The sequence below is a fragment of the Protobothrops mucrosquamatus genome, unplaced genomic scaffold, assembly GCF_001527695.2.
Source record: "Protobothrops mucrosquamatus isolate PMUCROS unplaced genomic scaffold, P.Mucros_1.0 scaffold115, whole genome shotgun sequence".
Classification (NCBI taxonomy): Eukaryota; Metazoa; Chordata; class Lepidosauria; order Squamata; family Viperidae; genus Protobothrops; species Protobothrops mucrosquamatus.
The window spans coordinates 1,455,918-1,476,403 of NW_015386487.1; the positions used below are offsets into that span (position 1 = coordinate 1,455,918).

Below are 20,486 nucleotides of genomic sequence, written 5' to 3' on the forward strand. Positions count from 1 at the left end.
GAGAGAGAGAGAGAGAGAGAGAGAGAGAGAGAGAGAGAGAGAGAGAGAGAGAGAGAGCAATGTTTGTTCAGGATTCCTCCAACTTTAACTGATACGGGATAATGATTGCCATATGAATCGTCATAGTTAAGATACCAAACCTTCAGTTCTTAGCCCGTGACACTGACTTAAGACTAGTGATGATTAGCTAATTCTGCTGTTTTTCCTAGAAATTCTGCATTTACAATAACCAACATCTCATAAATAGACTTAGAGAGACAGACAAACAGTTGGTTAATTAGTTTGGGAAAGGAAAAAGGTAGATGTACCTGTCGATAACGCAGTAAGTGGCTAGTTGTTCTAGAATTCAGTAGGGCTGTCAAAACTTGCTTTAAAGAAAGCTGCAGCTCTTTCTCAAGGGCCAGCCGCCATTCAGGAGGATGCTGTTCAGTGCAATTAATGCAGGTGTAAGCCACGCTCTCCGGAAGGTTGGAGAGGATTTCATACATCTCATCTGAAGGAAGAAATGGTGATGGTTTTATGGGTGCCAGAAGGGTGTGTTTGTGCAGAGCCAGGAAAGAGGGATATGAGGATAAGGGCTTAACTCAATGCCCATGTATGTTCTAATGTCTCAGAATTGGGAGAATGTGGTGCCTGCCAACTCGGCCATCTTAAGCATGAGAGGAACATGCCTTGCTAGACATCTGGAGCGGGAGTATATACAGTCTGCTAGTTTATGTAGACTAACTCTTCCCCAAACCATCTCAAAGCATTTCCATTCACCTTCCAAGATCCAAGGTTAAGTGTGTTACTTTCTAAAACTGGCTCAGTACACAGCTTGACCCGGTTACATTTTTGTTTGTGAGCATTAGAGGAATTTCTGGATACCAATCTTTGCTGCAGGGTTTCCCCACCTTTTTTTAAACCAGAGTGATCTGCAAAAGTAATCTAAGGGTGAAATCTGTTGACCGTAAATACTCTTCCTCACCAGAGAGGTTTTCACATTTGGCGTGAACCCAGCGGTCACATTTCCCACACTGCATCATCTTGCTTTCATAGTCGTCATCATCATAGCACTTGTCACAGAGGGGGCAGAAGTTCCCTGCAAGCAGCAGAAAACGATGAGCTGGGCCCAGATAGCCCAAGAGTCGGGGCTGAGCAGGGGCTGGGGATGCCTCACAAAGCAAGAATGGCTGCTGGCAAGTACTGTCACTGACTGACGGGGGAAAACCCCTCTCAGTTCAGTGACTGGGTTCATACAGGCAAAATGGGGCTTATGGTGGCTTCTTTAACAAACCACCGTTAAAACAATGTAAGTCTTAGTGTTATCTATGAAACAGGCAGTGTTCAATTCTATGTAGGAAGCTGTCTGCCTTCCCCATTCTAAGGGAAAGATTGAAAAGCAACGATTTCCCCTCAAGTGGAATGGCTGCCAACCCTCCCAGGCCTTTGTCCTCAATAGCGTTCAGCTCTTTTGCACCTTTAGCGAAGAGTTTGGCACAATCGTGACACAAAGAGAAGTCGTGGGACCACTGTGCATCCCACCCTTTGCCTGGAGTTGTCGCCCCACAGCTCTTACAGCGAACACACTTGGTGCAAATCTAGAAAGAGAGAAAGAAGCTTGGGCTTTTTTCAAGGATCACTCATTGAGAAATATCAATATATCTCTATTAAAAAGAGACACTATATTCAATAAAGAAATCACAACAGCAAAATAAAAGACCAATACAAAATTATACTCGAGCATGTCCATTTTCCCAGGAATTTGTACAATCACAACCATTCTCCTTTCCCCACTTTCTTCTATTTTGTTAAAATGACCTTTTGTTTGAGCAACAAAGTCTGCCTAAGAAATACCCAGATTCCCCAGAGAAACGTACCCACACTTTCTTCTTCTTTGTGGGCTTAGTTGGGTAGTTCGGTCCCAGGCACTCTGGGTGATAGCTGTTCCGGCACTTGTTGCACTCCAACAATTGCTATGGAATTGCAGAAAACAGAAGTGGCATCGCACAAAGCCTGGACACAGTGTTTTAGGCTTCAAGAGGCCTGTCAGTTGGGGGGGGGAGGGCTCTTTCCAACGCTAGTGCACAACACCCTAAGTGCCAGTCCGCTTTCCAAAGAAAGAACTGGACAGGTGCCAGAAACCGAGGTGAGTTACCTTGGAGGCCTGATGCGGTCTCCCACATACATGGCAGAACTTGCAGCGACGGCAGCACCAGTTTTCCAACTGGTCTTCCAGGGGGCGTTCATTAACCTCTAAACAGAATTTGTGGAAAGGCTCACAGCAGACCTGGCAATATACAAACTACAAGCAAACAAACAAGTCAGCCAATCAGGCAGGCCTACTGCACCTCCCTCCCTCCCTCCCCCCCCTCTCTCAGCTTCACTCTGATGGATTTTGTAAGAATTTGGTTCTTAACTCAAGCAGCACTGCCTTGAATTGAAAGGCAAAGTACAAACTGAACGAAGGAAGGAAGAAAGGAGTGACGGCCTAATGGCTCCACCTATTAACATCCAAAGTACAGTGGTACCTCGGTACTCATCGACAAGAAGTTCTGGGAGGCGCAATGAATACCAAATTTTTCCCCGTGGGAATAATGTAGTGAGTTACAAGACAGCTGACACTGACAAATTCCAGCTTGTGCATTGGGTACCAAACAAATGATGAGTACCAGGACAATTTTTTTGCGTCAAAATGCTCTGAGTACAAAATTCAATGAGTTTCAAAGCAACTGAGTACCAAAGTACCAGCGTAATACAAAATTGGGTCCATAAACAAAATCATCTGAAGATGCTTTTAGACCACATCCCAACTTGTCTGTGAGCAATTTCACTTCTACAGCAATCCCAGACTCCGCAACAAGCAAAAAATATGATGTATCGGGGTTTAGAAGGAACCGGCAGCAGTTGGACCAGTTTGTGGTTTCAGAGGCAAATAAAATTTTTAATAAAAAATATTAAAACATGATTCTGCAAAAACAATGGATTATTTTGATGAAGGATTCAATTCCATCTATGTGTTTCAAATTTACTTTAACAATGCAACTAAAAAACCCTCTCCCATACCTGGCTACCCTCTTACCTCCACGTTCCCGCTGCTGGCACACAGGAAGCAGACTACTCTGGGAGTTATCGGAATGGAGGTTAGGATACCCAAACCACCCATTTCCCAAACGCTTTCAGCCTCACAGTCCTCCTAAAAAGCAGAGAAGCAACACCTGCTGGAGATTGTTCTGCCAGTCCCTCAAGACTGCTTGCTTGGCAGTACAATGTGGTGGGAAGGGAGGGAACCGTCCCTATTCCATGGCCCAACTCCTGAGGGAGGAAGCCACACCAAAAGCTCCCTTGTTACCTTGAAGTCCACTCGGATCCTGTGGACCCCATCTGTCAGGGGCTTCTGCTTGGAAGGGGTGTTGTTGGATAAAGTGCTCAGGGTATTGAGCGGGCTATTCTCTGGCTTGCTGACTGGGAGGGGCTTCTCCTAGAAAGATGGGAGACACAATATTTCCTTTACTTCCCAAACTGGCTCAGAATATATTAATTGAACACACAGGCACCTTGCCTAGCCTGTAATAAGTGGCCACAGGCATCGCAAAATTCATGCTGAGTTATCACTACCATCTGACAAGGAACAATACTAGAGAAATATTACACTCATATTATGCACCCATTTTTTCTTAAAAGGCCAGAAATGCTAATATTTGGCATGTATACATGCACACCCTCCAGGGGCCCAGACTGTACCTGGCTCTGGAGGGTGTGCACTGGGTTTGGACCCTTGGAAAGGGGTGAGATCAGGATCAGGCTTAGTAGGGCACAATTACAGAACACTTTTTGTCTTGAAACAAGATGAAGCATTAGGTTACCTTTTCTTTTGATTTCTGTTTCATCGGTAAGCTGGGACGTGGAATGATTTTCTTCTGTCTGTTTTGCTCAATGGCTAGAAAAAGTACAAACATACTTTGTAATAACCCAAGACTCGTCTCTTAAAGCATTTGGGACCTTGTTAAGGCAGAAAAGACACTATCTTCTTTTTGCTTCTAGAAACAAACCCTAACCCCTCCAGAATAATAAAGCTATACCCGAGCCCTTTCCCCACTTCCTATTTCTTCTGCTTTAAGTACGAACCTAGATTAAACCAAAAGAAATAAGAGGAATGCACCGTGTGCTTTGCTAAAGAAACAGGATGTGCTTATAGCAAACAGGCATACAGAAGGAGAAAAGGAACAAAGGATTACAAAAGAGAAAGGCAAGTCCCATTTGCCTGCTGCTTCCTCATGTGGCTATCGATGTGTGCCCAAGAAAGCACCTATTTGCATGCAGTTGTTCAGCTGGGGCATTTTCTCCCTGCGGGAGGCAGTCTTACACCAGAGAGCGAGGCCCAACCAGTCTCTCCAGAGAGCAGATATGTTGGTCTTGGAGAGGCCGATAGGCATGTCAACACGAACCTGCTTCCAGGGATGGCGCTATTTTTTTCTTGAGTTCAGCCAGGACAGTTTTGGGGGCTTCCTTTTTGGGCGGGACCAAGCTAGGCAGCTGGATGGAGGGCAAGGCAGGCGATGCTTGTTTGCCAGCTTTCCGGGTAGCAGAGGGAAGAGGCTGCTTGGGGTCCAGGATGGGTGGCAGCAGCTGCCCTTCCTCTATCTTTTCTTCACTGGCCTTCCGGGCTGGTTCGCTGCTTCTCTTGGAGGCCTGATCCTCTTTTCCCAAAGCCAGAGGAGGAGCTGCTGCTTTTTGCCCTGACTCCCCCTGAATCTTCCCCACATGGTTGTCTTTCTTTTCACCGGACTTGGATTTCTTCTCCTTTTTTTTCACAGCTGCAAAGTAGAAAAGCCCTTTTGATGGAAGTGCCACCCACATATGGAGCTGTTGTTCTGAAAGCACCCGTGTCCCGTCCCTTCTTGCTCTCCCTCTCCAAAGGGCTTCCCACCTTTGGCTTGCTTCTGGAGATAGGCTTTCGATGGCATCCACTGCAGATTCTGGCACTTCCTCATCCTTCAGAAAGAGAAAAGGAAGAGATGGAAAGACACATTACTAAGCACTCTGCAGGAAGATTCTGCTAGCAGGATCCTTGGTGCTCTCTGAGCTTGATGGTTTTCTTGCAGGTGTTTCATTACCCAAACTAGGTAACATCATCACTAATGCTGATGATGTTAACTAGTCGGGTCATGAAATGTCTGCAGGAAAATAACCAAGCTCAGAGAGCACCAAGAGCCCTCATTTCAACTCTTGATCTACAAATATTATTCTCTTTTATTGGTCTTCTGCTAGCCTGGCCATTTCTGACTTGCAGACCTGGGGGGTGGGGGAGAGAGAACGATCCTGTAAAAAGAAATGCTTAGAAATTTTCAACCCTCACCCCCCCCCCCCCAAGCTCCCAGGTAAGTCTGGCTATCTGAACTGATTGACCCCAGCAGGATATGCTTGGCAATGTTAGCCTCTCAGCTGCAGTGAAAAGAATCTTATTTGAGATTCTGTCCAAAGGAGAGAAGAGCAGCATAAGAATTCCCATTCCCTGTCTGAGCTGACTGGCCAGGCAGCTCAAGTATGAGTAATGGGGAGACAGAGGAAGGATTCACCCAGGGGAGCTGCTCCCCCATTTCGCTTAGAGACAAAAACCAACTTCAGCATGGCAAAAGGAGGCACTTGCACCAGGTATGGCAAAGATCTTTAACTGAGCTCCCCTTTGCACCATCTGCACATGCCTGCTTCTTTACCACCATGGCCTGAGAAAGAAGTGCTTAGAACTCAGCTGCCATTTGATGAGAAATCCAGCCCAAAGCATGGGAAAGTCTGAGACCCTTGGCATCTCCTCAGGGAGGGTGAAATCAGTGTTTTAGGGTATTCCCGTCCCCCAGAAGAGTTGGTCGTACGGAGGCCACAAATCCACACACTTACTTGCAGCACTGCTTTTTTATGTTCCGCCCACCAAACTTCGGCTTATCCAGACAGTTTGTGCAGACACCACAATCTTCTGGGACTTGGCAGCCTGGACACTGCCCACAGCGCCTTGACCGTCGGCCTTTCTTCACTGGAGGCTCCTGAGGGACCTTGCTTCTGGTTACTGGCTTGATGGGCTTGATGGGAGGTGCAAGGGGCTCAGCATCTTCTGATCCAGCAACAGAGGATTTGTCTGTCAAAAAGACCCCCGATGATTAATTCAGCATCATCAATGGAGAGAAAAGTGACGATTGTGCTACTTGCACTTTTTCTAAAGGAGCACCGCAAAAGGGTCTATTCAGATTTTTGTAAAACTACCCTTCCATTCAGCTGTCTCTCTTACGTTAATTTCTAATGCCCCTTGATATAAAGAAAGGAATGCAGTCATTTATGCAAATCAAAACATTCACCATCATTCCCCATGGAAGACAGTATCTTCTCCCGTTCTTCCCATGGTAAGGCACTCAGAGTGGGCATGTCATCTGGGAAGACTGCTCGCTTGCGGCCCAGGGCGACAGCTGCCCTCCTGCAGACATGCTTGATGCGTGGACCTCGCACAGAGGTCTCTGAGGAATCGCTCTCTTGACCCTAAATTGCAGCAGAGAAACAGATGGAATAGGTTGATGCAATCATCCTGCCATAAGCAACTCAATCCCAGTAGAGAGGCATGTCTGGCTGGCTTCTTGGCCTTCTCTAACATTATGTTTCCAAGTGGGTTCCCTTCCACAAGGCAGAGAGGCTTTGCCTGAAGCCAATCACTTGCAATTCTGCAAATATAAACACAAACTGCATCAAGGAACTCAGGCTGAGTATGAGCTTATAGTGAGTATCTACTAGAAATAATATATAGCAACATCTACATATTGCAAGACACTTAGTAGCTGTGTTGTATATAACAACCCAAGGGAACTGGGAAGGGCAGGAAGAAAAAAGAAAGTATTTTTTTTTAAAAAAAAAAAACCCCTCCCTGCAGTAATTCAGAGCTCATCGCTTCCCTTGAGATGGAAGATCCAGGGCTACAAATGTTTTGAATTCAATTCCCAAAAGATGCTCTGGAGTGCAATGGGGTGGGAAAGTAGCGCCCATCCACAAGCATTAATACAGAGGCACAAGACACCTGGAAAGGCGAACTGCTATGTTCCATTCTGGTGCACGCCGACATTCCTTGCAGAGTCTTCGCAAGGAAAGAAAGACACAAGAAGCTTTAAGCAAACAGCTCACAGCATGCCAATGTTCGTCAGCAGTGGCAGTATAATAGCAAACATTTCCCGGTTCACAGCTTCCCTGGGCTTGCTTAGCGAGACCCAGGGACCAGTCGCACTTGCACCTTCTCAGGAAACTCCTGTCAACCATCATTGCTTCACCTATTCTGTCAGGGGAGCACCAACTCTTATTGCCTGTGCTACCTCCCTTCTAATCCCACTATGTTTGGAAGATACCTGTCCTTTGGGCTGATCCACCTGTTTGAGGGACTTGCTCTTCTCAATCTTATAGAGCTGAGCCTTAGCTTTCTTCAGGAGACTGGCCACCCTCTTGTCAGTCACTGGAAGCTTATCAGCATGAGCCAATACTGAGCTGATGGAGGAATGTTTCACAATGCCAACTGAGGCAGCAGGAAGGCGCAAAGGTTCTTCCTTTTCTGCAGACGAGGCTTCCAGGCCAAGGTCCACATTTGATTTCTCCAAGACCCCTCGGCTTTTCTTGGGTAACTTGGTCTTTATGCTAACTGAGTCCACAAGAACTACCGCAGGGACACCTGCTGCTGGATCAGTGACAGTTAGTTTCCTCCGTCCTGTAGGTTTTTTGGCAAAAGATGAGGTTGCTACATCTTCACTCACAAGAACCTTTCCTTTAGAACCTCGAGTTGACGGGAATAAAGCAGAGCTGCTCTGAATTTCTGAAGCCTTCTTCTTCTTCTTCTTCTCCTCTTTTCTCGATTCACGTTTGTTTTCTTTCTCCCTATCTCTATCTCTTTCTCGGCTCTTCTCTTTCTCAGGACTGTTGTCCCTTTCTTTGTCTTTGGACAGCTCCTCGGTGGCTTTGTCTTTGCTTCTGGTCCTCTCTGTCTGGTGACTTGGTGCAAACCAAGGAAAAAGGGAAGCAGTGCCACCTGATGAGAATGGCTGGGCAGGAAGGTTTGTCTGTTTCCTTGGCTTCTGACCTTTCTCTGCTGCTTCCCCAGTCTGGGACAGGGAATGTGAAGGGAAAGTGAACGTGGTGGCGTTTAAGGCACTAGTGGTAAGGGAGCCTACAGAAATGCTAGTTAGGGAAGAAGAGACGGAGGAGGCTGGAGGGAGCGTGGGTAGCTCAGAGGTGCCGAGTCTTCCGCTTCTTGTCCTCATGGAGTGCGAAGGAGATCTCGATTCAGATCGGATTGGGCTGAAAACTCGCCTCTTCCGTTTTCTTGAAGAAGCTGCTGCTGTAGCGCTTCCTGCAGCACTTCGACTAATCGAAGGGGGCAACGTGACAGACTCAAAGATGCGTGAGTGTGCCTCACTGGGAGTGAATCTTGGGGCTCGCAACAGGGGGCTTCTCTTGTGCAGATCAAACCTTGTTCCAGAATGAAGAGGAGAAAATAAGCGGGTGGGAGCTGTGGCCCCTGGAGGGGTAAAGCTGGCCGCGGCAGCAGCAAAGCCCACGTCTTCTGGGGTCAGGGGCGGCGGCCGGAAGTTATCAAAAACCGGCTTGCGGATAAGACCTTCTTTGGCGTACTTGGCAGAGGAGAAGTACTGGGGCTCAGAGCGGGAGGGCTTCAGGGAAGTCCAACGAAAGGTCGGTTCTCGGAGGATTGACTTCCGCTTCTCTTGCACAGGAGTAGCAGAAGAAGATGGCAAGAAGGGTGATGCCAAGGGAATGGTGGGAGGCATGAGCCACGGTGCATGGTCAGAGATGCCTGCTGCTGGCTGCAGGGGGGGAGGCGGGGTGAGTAATGGGGGGGGAGGTGAAGAAGAAGAAGGAGAAGACTGTTGTTGAGACACGCTTTGGAGGCTGGGCACTTTCTTAGCTGCTTTGGGGGCAAAATTCTTTTCTGCCATTGAAAACCTCCTCCTCCTCCTCCTCTGCTCAGCACCCTCGTTCACAGGGGAGGTGGATGCTGGCAGGGACGGGTGGACTTCTGAAGTATCGATGCATTCTTCCGAGAGAGCCTGCATCTCTTCAGAAGCCTGTGAATCTGTGGATGTATCAACACTTGGACTGCTGGACCGTGAGGAATCTGAAGACAGCTGGGAGGAGTGCTGAGATGCGACACTGGACTTCTCGCTGGACTCGCAAGAGGTAGCACTGAAGCGGCTATTTGGGGTAGACTCTAAGCGTGCTATTTTAATTGGCGGGTCATAGTCTTCATCTTCAATGAAACGCTTGGGAGTCTTAATTATTCGTGAAGAGATGGCACTCACTACAGGCATAATGAACTGCCGAATGTTCTTGAGCTGAGTCCTCCCCTTCCGGCCCTGAAGCTTTGCTGCTTCTTTCTCCATTTTCTTTTGAGCTCCTTTTTTTGCCTTCTGCAAGAGCTGCTTGGCAATTGTGGCATCTGTCCTCTTGCAAGAAGGAATCATCCTTACTGGTCTGCGAGGGCTCTGTCTGACTGTTGGCTTTTCATCTTTGGGGAGAGATGGTACACCCTCTCTCTCCTTTCGTGCCCTCTGGACTTTCTCCAACTGGGAACATACAAGAGCTGGCATAGTCTTCAAGCGATCAGAAGATGGCGGCCTCCCTCTCCTGCGGGCAATCTGAATCCCTTTCCTCCCAATCTGGAGCTTCCCGGATTTGAACTGAGACTTCAGTGGAGAGAGTTTGCCTGTTCTTAATTTCTTAATTTTTGCAGCATGCTGAAAGGTAGCTGATGGTGCCCGCTTTATTTTCTTTACATTCTCTTTTTCTTCCTTCCCTCCTTTCTGAGTATCTGGAATGCACTCTTTATGGCTGATCTTGAATTTCACACTGGTTAGAGCAGGAGGTCTCCCTCGACGTTTTTCTCCACTTTTAAATTCTTTCCTTTTTATTTTTTCCATGGATGTAGGTTCTGGCTTGCTTAAAAGTGAATATATTGGCAAGGACTCTGGTAGAGCAGCTGGACTTCGGTCTGAACCGTTCCGAGGTCTCCCACGAGGTTTACGTGCACTAGCTTTGACTGAGACTGCAGAAAAAGAACAAAAATGGGTACATTAAGCAGGGAAATCCTTGTTTTCAGCCATGGCACAAAATGAAAACAGGAATAAGGTAAGAAAAGAAAAGAAAAGAAAAGAAAAGAGGAAGGAAGGATCCAATATTTTATAGTTTTAAGAGTAGGTCAATTTCTGAATTCTACATAAATAGGCTTAGTATGCATATTTAGATGACTAATTTTATAATGCTAGGAGAATTTAGTCAATCAGTTTACCAGGACATAAACTGAGTCACAAATTTACAATGGCTGAACTTGGGACAGGAGAAGCTATCCTGAATCTTTTCCTGTTGGGTTATGAATTGCCTTAGCTCAGCAGCATGGGACGCTGGATTTAATAATCCCCAGCTGCATTCACTAGCCATGGGTCAAGACAGAAACCACATATCGGAATTTAAATTTCATTTCTTTTTCGTCAGGACGGTCAAAGCAGGCTTTAATAATAGACGGCATTTCTATTAGTGGGCCTTTTCATAGATGTCTTGAAATGTTCATAACGCCCAGGGCAGAATCAATGGGAAGAACATAGTGTATGGTGAGAATGCTTAAAAAAAATTAATGAACTTCCAAAGGATTACATGTAGGCTAACAGACTAAGTCATGTCATTCAGGCAATCGTGTCACAGGAATATTTTACCCATTATAAAACCAGTTAATGAATCTTAGCCTAATCTTTAAAAAAAAAAAAGCTGGAGAAAGCCACTAAAACATTTCCCCATGATTCCCAGACCTGGCAGCAGAAAACTCCTTTTCTGAAAAGGACCGACTACAGCAGATGTCCCCAACCTTTTGGGTGCCAGGGACCGGTTCCGTGGAGAGAGGTTTTTTCACAAACCAGAGCGGTGTGGTTTAGTGTGCTGCTTGCATCTTGCGGATGGGCCTTTGCTTGTTTGTGCGGCCCAGTTGCTGGCATGCCACGGCCCAGTACTGGTCCACAGATCAGGAGTTGGGGATCTCTGGACTACAGCAGCCAAGACACACCTTACACTCTCTATGATATTAACAAAGTCTTGTCAATATTCTCCTGGTGTAAAATGGTGTGGAGAATCTGTATCCCCCAAATAGTAATTTTTGACTCCATTAATGTGATAATATAAGAATCTGATTGGGCCATTAATGGTTTAAGTGTATTGGGCAACTGTGTTTTCTAAGTCATGATTTACTGGCTACCATATTGTGTGGCATTGTTGAATTTACTTGCATGCTGAGAAGTATTGTTTTGATATGAGCAGTAATGTGGCTTTTACTTGTATTTTAATATATTATTGGACTTATTGTATGCCACCAAGTATCTTCTTGGAGTTGGACAACAAAATTAATGAAATCAACAGCTACTTTTTAGCAACTCATTATTGAAAAAAGCTATGACTTAGTATATTATATGAGGCTGGCAAATACAAATTTCAGGTTTTGTCACTCAATAAACATTCTTTAGATCAGCCACATCTAAAACCCATTAAAGCAAATCCCATTGAATATGATTCAGGTTGTAGTTGGTTGGATTTACCTGCAAGGGACTTGGGGGAATTTGTTCCTTTGGCCTCATCCTCTGAACCAAAACCTAGAAATTGCTCATCCTGCAGAAAGAGGGAGAGAGATGTTTAAGTAAAAGCTATAGTGAAAACAAAAGGGGGTCAAAATTCATTAACAACCTATTTTATATGGCATATGCTGGAAGAGAGGCCACCAATGGAAATATATCTCATAAAGCCCAAAAGACAGCCTGGATCTGCCTTGGGCTATGGAATTCCCCTGAATGCCTGTAGAAAATCAAGAATTTTAAGATTACCCTCCCCAAAAAATTTTTTTTGCAGAAGGTTACAAAGGGAAGCCACCTCTTTAAAGAGCAATTTCTTCAAAAACTGCTGTTTTGGAACCTATAAATAGAAGGCTGTCTTCACAGCAATGATTTGCAACATCTACGTACAAATAGCTCCATTAATTCCACCGGAATTAATTCCCCATGGGTGTCATCCCACAGGACTAAACAGGACCTCCATGTTAAAGGAAAGCAGTCTGGGTTAGGGCAGAAGCAACAGCCGCCCGGCAATATGAGGGCCTCCTGCTATGCGCCAGGTGGTGTGAAGCTGAAAAGTCACCAACTCTGTGCTCCCTTGTTCGTGCTGGTCCTGTCATTAGAGCCCATGCGGAGCCACATTTTCCAGCTTTCTAGAACTAAAACTGGCCGGAGCTGGCCCAGGGTCTCTCTGGAGCAGACTGCTACACCTGACAGGCATACCAACCTCCTTTGCACAAGAGCTTCTGGCAAAACAGTCAGCCCCCCAGTTTTGCTCCTGCTGTGCCAGGAACCGTAGGCTTTGCCTATTTTCCCCAAAACCTCTTGTCCTCTCTTAACGAATACCAATCCTGCCCCAGCTCATGCACTTCCAGGACCCCCTCCCCACCTACGAAATCGGCCATTCTGAGAAGCAGCAAAGGAAAAGAGCTGGAAAAGCTGCCTTTCCCTATTTTTCTGTGCCATTTGGGCCCTCACTGCAGAGAAATCAAAGAGATTGATTTGGGGCATTAACCTGCAAGACCACCATTACGAGATTTATCTTTGTGTGTGAGGGAGAGAAAGAGGGAGAGCAGGATATGCATGAAGCCTCCTGACAGAAAGGAAAGAGGGGGCTCATGCTCCAAGCTCAGCTCCTCTGGCTCTGGAATGCCGGGAAAGGCAGTTTTGCACACAGTACTCCAGAGCACAGCTCTGCCAGCCCCTCCCCTTGCCCACGTGGGCCTCCCTGCAAGAAGTAAACAATCTTTGGCTGAGGATGGGAAGAGATTCTGGCAAGCTGGCAGAAGGAGCAGTGCCTTCACATCTCTAACAAGCATGCGGTTGGTGGGGTCTAAGTAGGCAAGCAAGCAGAGAGGTTTAGTCAGGCCACCAAAAGCTTCACTCTCCAAAACCTGCTCTTCTCTTTCCAGGAAGCCAAATTTTATCAGCCTAAGAAATTCTCAAAGAAACTAGGGCTTTTGAAGATCAAAGGCTGCAAATCCTCCAGTACTTCAACAACTCTTTGAGTCAGGATCCTGCACACCTTTTGTGTGGCGCAGCTGGACGAAGGGTGGCGGGAGGCACAGAGCACAGCAAAAGCTATAGAGCACGGGTGTCAAACTTGCTGCGTCACGTGATGTGTCGAAACATATCACAACTTTTTTTGCATTGCTGGAGCTGGGGTGGGTGTGGCCTCCGTGTGATGCAACTGGCCCATGGGCTGGCAGTTTGAAACCCCTGCTGTAGAGGTTCCAGCAGCCCGAGAGTCCCAACAATTAGCAATTCAGCCCCAGGATTTAGGCCTCCAAGCTCCCAAGCTTTCCACTTTCCTTCCAAGCCCAACAGTCAACAAGTTAGAGCACTTTCCCTCGGGGATTTACTGCATCCTGATGTCAAGGATGTCAAGCACAGTGGATACCAAGGAGAACAGAAATGGACAGCCAATTCTGCTCCTTCAACCCCTGTGCTCACTTTGCCCACTCTTTCTCCAGGCTTTCCCACTGGCACTGTCCCACCTCCCGATACTGCCACCCTGGCGGTTCTGTGGAAGCCAAGACCAGCCAAGGATGTGAAGGTCTTTCTTTCAGAGAAGCACCAAATTCAGGTGTAACTTTATGAAAAAAAGGGGCTTGGTGATTATTCTCTTTGTCACTACTTTAAAAGTAATAAAAATAAATAAATACAGAGATAAAAAATGAAAAATAGGGCTTGTGCCACAATTCAGAGTATTTTTAAAACATCCATTGAAACTGGTTGTGGTGTTGGCTGGTCAGCCAGGCAGAAGAAACATTTGAGGGGGAGGGACTGGGGTGGAGTGGGACGGGAAAAAATGTCAAAAACAGAAAAGCCTTCCACTCACATTTGCCCACCCAAATTAGATCTAGCTGAGATCTAGCTTTCTTAATTGTTATATTTATTTTCCAAGGCCGAGTGCTCAATTATGTAAAATGAAAATTGTGACCTTTGTAGCCTGGTATAATGTACTTTATTCAATAATTGCAACATATGGTTTGAGGCCTAAAGACTTACAGCCACGGGGTAGCTTGGCTGACTTAAGCAGGGCTGAAACTGTCTAGTCCTTGAATGGAAACACCAGGGGCAATACTGAAAGTTGAAAAAAACATTGAAGATGATAATTCTATATTTTTGCCTCCACAGCTGATCAGTGCATGTTACTACTCACATGTAGATTACATACTGATATAGCACTGAAAGTTAGATGCAGCATCTCTGGCAAACTGGACAAATGCTATTCCAATTTACAAAGTTGTTACTTGAGGTATGCTTGTTCCTTTTAAAATTTCTATATAGTCTGTTGAACCACCTCAACAATCTAAATTTCCATCCATCAGAGAGCATTGGCAGAGAACATATTTTTAGCTTAATGAAGATACTTTGATAATACATTCTGTTGGGATTCTAAGAATTAACACTATGAGGTTCTTCAGTATAACAGAGAATCAGGTAGAAATACATTAGCCCAAAATCAAAATTATGTTTTTGTAGGAAACCAGGACTATATTGCCAGTAGATCAAAGGAAATTTAACTGAACTAATTCAGTACTGATTTTCAAGTACTTGGAGCTTTCAGGCAGAAATCTGGCTCAAAGAAGGTTCATGGATCTTATGTGCCCCAGCATGTTCGCAGAAGTGCAGTGGGAACTTCAAGGGTTCCCCCCCCCCAAAAAAATAGGGCAAATTCTACAACTTTTACATTTTTTGAAGTCAAATACCTAGCATATGTTTTATATGGAGCCCACTTTTTTGTAACTTCATCCCCTCCTGGAACTTGAATAATCGAAACACCTAAGGGCTGCTTTGCTGCATTTTACATGCTGCCCTATTTCTGAAGAGAGGTATGGTGAAGGTCTATTGTCCTTTTTCTCCACCGGATTCGTGGGAAATATCTGTAGTGAAGATATTGATTGTATTGAAGCTTATCTTCTGCCTGTTTACTCCCATTTCTATTAGCAAAAGTAAATACAGAAAGGCCTATACCAGTGATGGTGAACCTTTTAGAGATCGAGTGCCCAAACCGCAACCCAAAACCCACTTATTTATCGCAAAGTGCCAGGGCCGCATCAACATTATGGTGTCCTCAGGGGGTGCGGGATGGGTGGGTGTACCCCACTGGGTGGGCGTGGCTGTGGTGGTCACAACAGATCGAGTGGGCATGGCCGGGATGGGCATGGCCACCTTGATGTTGCTTGTGGGCGGGACGCCTGTGGGGGCTGGGCAGGATTGGGGGAGATCCAGGGGATCTCTGGTGGGTGGGATCTCGTCCTGCGGGGTGAGGCAGGGGGTAGGGCAGGGGTGCCATTGCTGCGGGGCAAGGCGAGGCATGGGCGGCTGCTGCCTGACACCATCAACCCCCGCACATAGAGGCCAGCTAGTGCATGGGACCGTGCTCTACCACCTCTACTCGAGCTTGCTAGCCAGCTGCTTCGCCTCCTTTATGCTGGGTGGGGCTGCCACTCCGGGTGCCAGCAGCGGCCTAATGGACCTGCGCAAGCTGGCGGCGACGGTGGCAGGTGTGCCCAGAGAGGGCTCTGAGTGCCGCCTCTGGCACGCGTGCCATAGGTTTGCCATCACTGGCCTATACTTCCGCCCAGCTGGCTTAACAGGAAAATACAGGAGGATCCCTTTTATGGACCATTTGGGTCCGGGCAACGATGGTCAAGCAGAAACTATGAAATGCGTTCTTCTCCATTGAACATACTAAAAAAAACTTAAAGCTCCTTCACGCATCCAGTACTCAAAAGCATACCACCAGGATGTACAAATCAATTCTATAACAATCTATTCCTTTCAACATATAAAATAGGACAACTGACCTCTAATAATTTAAATTGGACTAGAGACATGCTATATTCATATTCTGATTTTTAACACTTGATTTTATTATTGTAAACTGTTAAAACTTATAAATGTGATTATCAGAGGAGAATTGAGTGTCAATTCAAATAAGCATCTAACAGCCTCAAATAGCAGAATAATCTGTCAAATGTGAGACTGAATTTGTATCTCACAAGCACATGCTTTTAAAAATATCAATTTGCTAAAGAATTTATTTTGAAGTCCTTGAAAGAATACAGCCAAAGTTTAGTTTGCAGACACATCACAAGCTAACAGTTTTGGAGAAAGATATATATCTATTGAGAAATGCCACTTCAAGTTACTACAGAAACAGGAGTTCCAAGACAAGAATCCTATTGTGTCAACACTTAATGAGGATTTACCACATTCATTAAAAAAAAATTTCTTCAGCATGTCTTGGTATTGGGTTTCTCTAGAGCCAAGAAAATATTATAGCATCTTTGGTTCTACAGCAGCACGAATAAGCCCCAGCTGACTGTCAGGATCCTTTCCCCTCAATTTTTTTCGAAGCCAGAATTCCACTAAACAGAAGAGCAGAGAAGAAAAGTAAGAATAAACTGACTTCCCTGCTTAATAGCTTAGGTTTCAAACAGAACCTTAGAAGTCTTCAATTTTATACTCCCTGCAGAGAGGTGCTGCCACCTTTACTGGCCATTGCAAGTTGTATTCCTCAGCGTACAAATAGAGCAGGCAAGCCTCTGAGAAAACAAAAAAGATTAGGCAGAATTGTCCATACAACAGCACCAATCTCCCATGGCCTGCCTTATCCTTCCTTAGTTAAGAATCAGCTTCCATCACATAGCATCATACTAAAGTTGATCTAAAGAAAAAGGGGAATGGTTGTAACAGAAGCATTCCAAATGACATTCTAGGGCAGGGGTGTCAAACTCGCAACGTCACATGATGTGTTGCGACGTATCTTTCCATTGCTGGCAATGGGGTGGGTGTGGTTTCGGCATGATGCATCCGGCCGGACCAGCAATTTAACACCCCTGTTCTAGGGCCATTTTTAAATTACCAGTTGAAGTTCAGAAATTCAGTGCATGGTGTGAAAAAGGGGACTAAATTTAATCCCAAAACATAGATTCAGATTGCAATTTAAGCAATGAATGTTTCAAACATTAAGACAAGCCATTCTCCGCCTACTTTATCTTGTAGTGCATCCTGAGTTTTATTAGCCAACTTCTGTTTGCTAGATAAGACTGCAAAAGTCTGGATTCAAACTTTGCATTTCTGGAACTCATGCCAGCTTGCCACACTTTAATACACCCCATTTTCTAGCCAAGTACCTTTAACTACACCATCAAACTGGTTGTAAGACTACTTCCCATCTACTAGCTAGATTCCATCAGACAGATGGCTTCATGTTTTAATGTTATGATATCAATATTGTAAGTCAGTCTCCAAAAATGTAGTTGAAGTAAAAAAGAAAGATAAAATTCATTTATCAAAATTGGATAAGCAGGTGTTTCTGTGAGCCATCAGATGCTGCTTTTAATATTGAAGTTTATTAGCATACCAATTATGTGAACAAAATGTTTAAGAAAATTAACACAGCAAATCACTGGGGGGGGCTTATCTTCAAGGTCCTTATATTGAACATATCAAACCTTTCACCAACTAATTCTATTTATGTCCCATGCCTTGCTTAAATAATTTAAAGAAAGTAACAGTACAATAACAATAAGATGATATACAAAATGCAGTGCACCAACTAGGAAAAAAACAATTTTGCAACTAGTGCCTAGAATAAGTCCCAAAATGGGCTAATTGCCTATCCAAGAGTTTCATCATCCAAAGCTCCAAAGAAAACAACGGAGCTCTGCTTTTTTCTGCAATTTTCTAAAGATCAGCCAGAATTTTAAACAGGACTGTCCAGTTTAATGACAGTATAATTCTTCAAGCATCCTGGAAACCTTCTAGAGACAGTAGTATCTGAAAGCAAAACAGTTTAACAGATCTGTTACCACTGCAGAGATCAGGCACTCTTGGGAACCTGTCTCAGATTGACTGCAGCTTGCAATAACTGGACGAGGGGATAGATGGGGAACTCATCAAATTTGCAGACGACACCAAGCTGGCAGGAATAGCCAACACTCCAGAAGACAGCCTTAGGATACAGGAGGACCTGGACAGACTTGAACACTGGGCGCTATCTAACAAAATGAAATTCAATGGTGAAAAAAGTAAGGTTCTACATTTAGGCAAGAAAAACCAAATGTACAGGTATAGTATAGGGGGTACCTTGCTCAATAGTAGTAACTGTGAGAGGGATCTCTGAGTCCTAGTGGACAATCATTTAAATATGAGCCAGCAGTGTGCTGCAGCTGCCAAAAAAGCCAACACAGTGCTGGGCTGCATTAACAGAGGGATAGAATCAAGATCACGTGAAGTATTAATACCACTTTACAATGCCTTAGTAAGGCCACACTTGGAATACTGCATCCAGTTTTGGTCACTACGATGTAAAAAAGATGCTGAGACTCTAGAAAGAGTACAGAGAAGAGCAACAAAGATGATTAGGGGACTGGAGGCTAAAACATATAAGGAACGGTTGCTGGAATTGGGTATGTCTAGTTTAACGAANCTAGTTTAACGAACAGAAGGATGAGGGGGGACATGATAGCAGTGTTCCAATATCTCAGGGGCTGCCACAAAGAAGAGGGAGTCAAGCTATTCTCCAAGGCGCCTGAAGGCAGGACGAGAAGCAACGGGTGGAAATTGATCAAGGAGAGAAGCAACTTAGAACTAAGGAGAAACTTCCTGACAGTTAGAACAATTAACCAGTGGAACAACCTGCCTCCAGAAGTGGTGAATGCTCCAACACTGGAAGTTTTTAAGAAGAGACTGGACAGCCGTTTGTCTGAAATGGTGTAGGGTTCCTGCCTGGGCAGGGGGTTGGACTCGATGACCTACAAGGTCCCTTCCAATTTTATTATTATTATTATTATTATTATTATTATTATTATTATTATTATTATTATTATTATTATTATTATTAACTGTGTCCATTAACAAGTGCAATACATTATCCAAGAACTGTTCTAATAGAAGTGTATATATGTAGTTCAGGGCTGAATGGTGGAGTCCTTGGTGCTCTCTGAACTTGGTTATTTGCTTGCAGATATTATACTACAGGACAACCAACAAAGCTATGAAAAGTATAATACTTGCATACATCAAAAACATATCAGAAACAATCAACAGACTATTATAACCACACAGCTTTATGGTAACACACACTAACTAAAGCTTTCGGAAACATCTTAAATAAACCAAAAGACTCAGTAGCCCCCCCAAAAAAGAGTCATCTACATATTGCATAAGATCTGTTACAGCCACTTTGAAACCTGTGCAAGCAAACAGCCAAGCTCAAAGAGGATCAAGGATTCCACAGACTAGCAAAGCGCACCCACAAACACTAACTACAGTTAGAAGACATGGCAAAAATTCCTCCATCTCACTACACATGGACAGATTCAACCAGTTTTAACTGGGAAACTAACAGTGTTTTAGGTAAACCCAGTCCAAAAATAGTAGGATCTCCTGGAAGTTTGATATCCATAGACATATGAAGATAAATCATATTTATCTACCATTCAAAAGACATAAAACCTAGGAAGAAAAAGACTACAACACATCCTCTCAAACTATGTAAACAAGATTCAAACCTCATTCACTAATGAATCATTTGCAAGAAAACAACCAAGTTCAGGGAGCACTTTCATCCACAACACTGGTCTTCTCAAATGATTTACATCTGCAAATAGGATGTTTTTACTATGTATGCATGGAATTTTGTTGAATTTTGAGCAGTGAAAATATTTTTACATAAAATATGTTTTGTTCCCCAGCTCTTCCTCCTTCCCTCATTTTAGTAAGTCATGAGACTTACTATGAGACATAGAATGAATGGGCTGTTTAAGCCCATTTAATGACACTGACAGATCATAGGGAGGTGTGGTACAGGCAGAAGCTTGAATGACTTAGTGCACTATTCCTCATTCTGACTGGTCATGCAGTGAAGAATTAAATGAGCCCCAGTTCACTGTCCTGAGCATCTAAGAGAGAGGACTGGACAAATGTAAGTTTTAAAATTACTGTACTCATAAGGACTTGACAAAGCACATTTAGTATTATGTAGCATTAACACAGTGAGTGAACTTATAATACTTTCAAGGAAATTGAGCAAAAAATATTACTTCAAGAAAATCTATACCACCATTTCAATTGGTGTGAAGCACTATGCTAAAAGCATAGGTTTGGGAGTAGCATGTGCCATGATCATATACATATCAAATGCTTTGGTCACTGGATTAACAAGCATGAGGGAAAGTGAAACAAGGATTCGAAGGGGAAAATTTCCAAGTTTGGAAATTAAGAGAAAAAAAGGCTACATCGTTTTTCATCCAGCCAGAATCTGAATGGAACCAGGCAGTCTTGCACTGAAATCTGTAGTCACTTTTGAAAGGATGAGGTTTTATAAAGACAGGCATCAGTAATACACGGGGGGGGGGGGGGGAA

General features: G+C 44.5%; 1 protein-coding gene across 1 annotated transcript in view; it reads right to left on the reverse strand.

Annotated features, from left to right (window-relative positions):
• The window catches only part of KMT2A (lysine methyltransferase 2A), a 35,826-nt gene that overhangs the window by 14,132 nt on the left and 1,208 nt on the right, over window positions 1-20,486 (reverse strand). The window contains exons 2-15 of the mRNA XM_015812892.1: window positions 11,595-11,670; window positions 7,359-10,054; window positions 6,330-6,507; window positions 5,878-6,112; window positions 4,910-4,974; window positions 4,428-4,796; window positions 3,846-3,919; window positions 3,332-3,460; window positions 3,062-3,175; window positions 2,138-2,284; window positions 1,860-1,955; window positions 1,460-1,580; window positions 968-1,081; window positions 309-493 (exon numbers count right to left, since the gene is read on the reverse strand). Coding sequence (XP_015668378.1) covers window positions 309-493; window positions 968-1,081; window positions 1,460-1,580; window positions 1,860-1,955; window positions 2,138-2,284; window positions 3,062-3,175; window positions 3,332-3,460; window positions 3,846-3,919; window positions 4,428-4,796; window positions 4,910-4,974; window positions 5,878-6,112; window positions 6,330-6,507; window positions 7,359-10,054; window positions 11,595-11,670 — 4,599 coding nt within the window. The remainder of the gene's footprint in view (window positions 1-308; window positions 494-967; window positions 1,082-1,459; window positions 1,581-1,859; window positions 1,956-2,137; window positions 2,285-3,061; window positions 3,176-3,331; window positions 3,461-3,845; window positions 3,920-4,427; window positions 4,797-4,909; window positions 4,975-5,877; window positions 6,113-6,329; window positions 6,508-7,358; window positions 10,055-11,594; window positions 11,671-20,486) is intronic.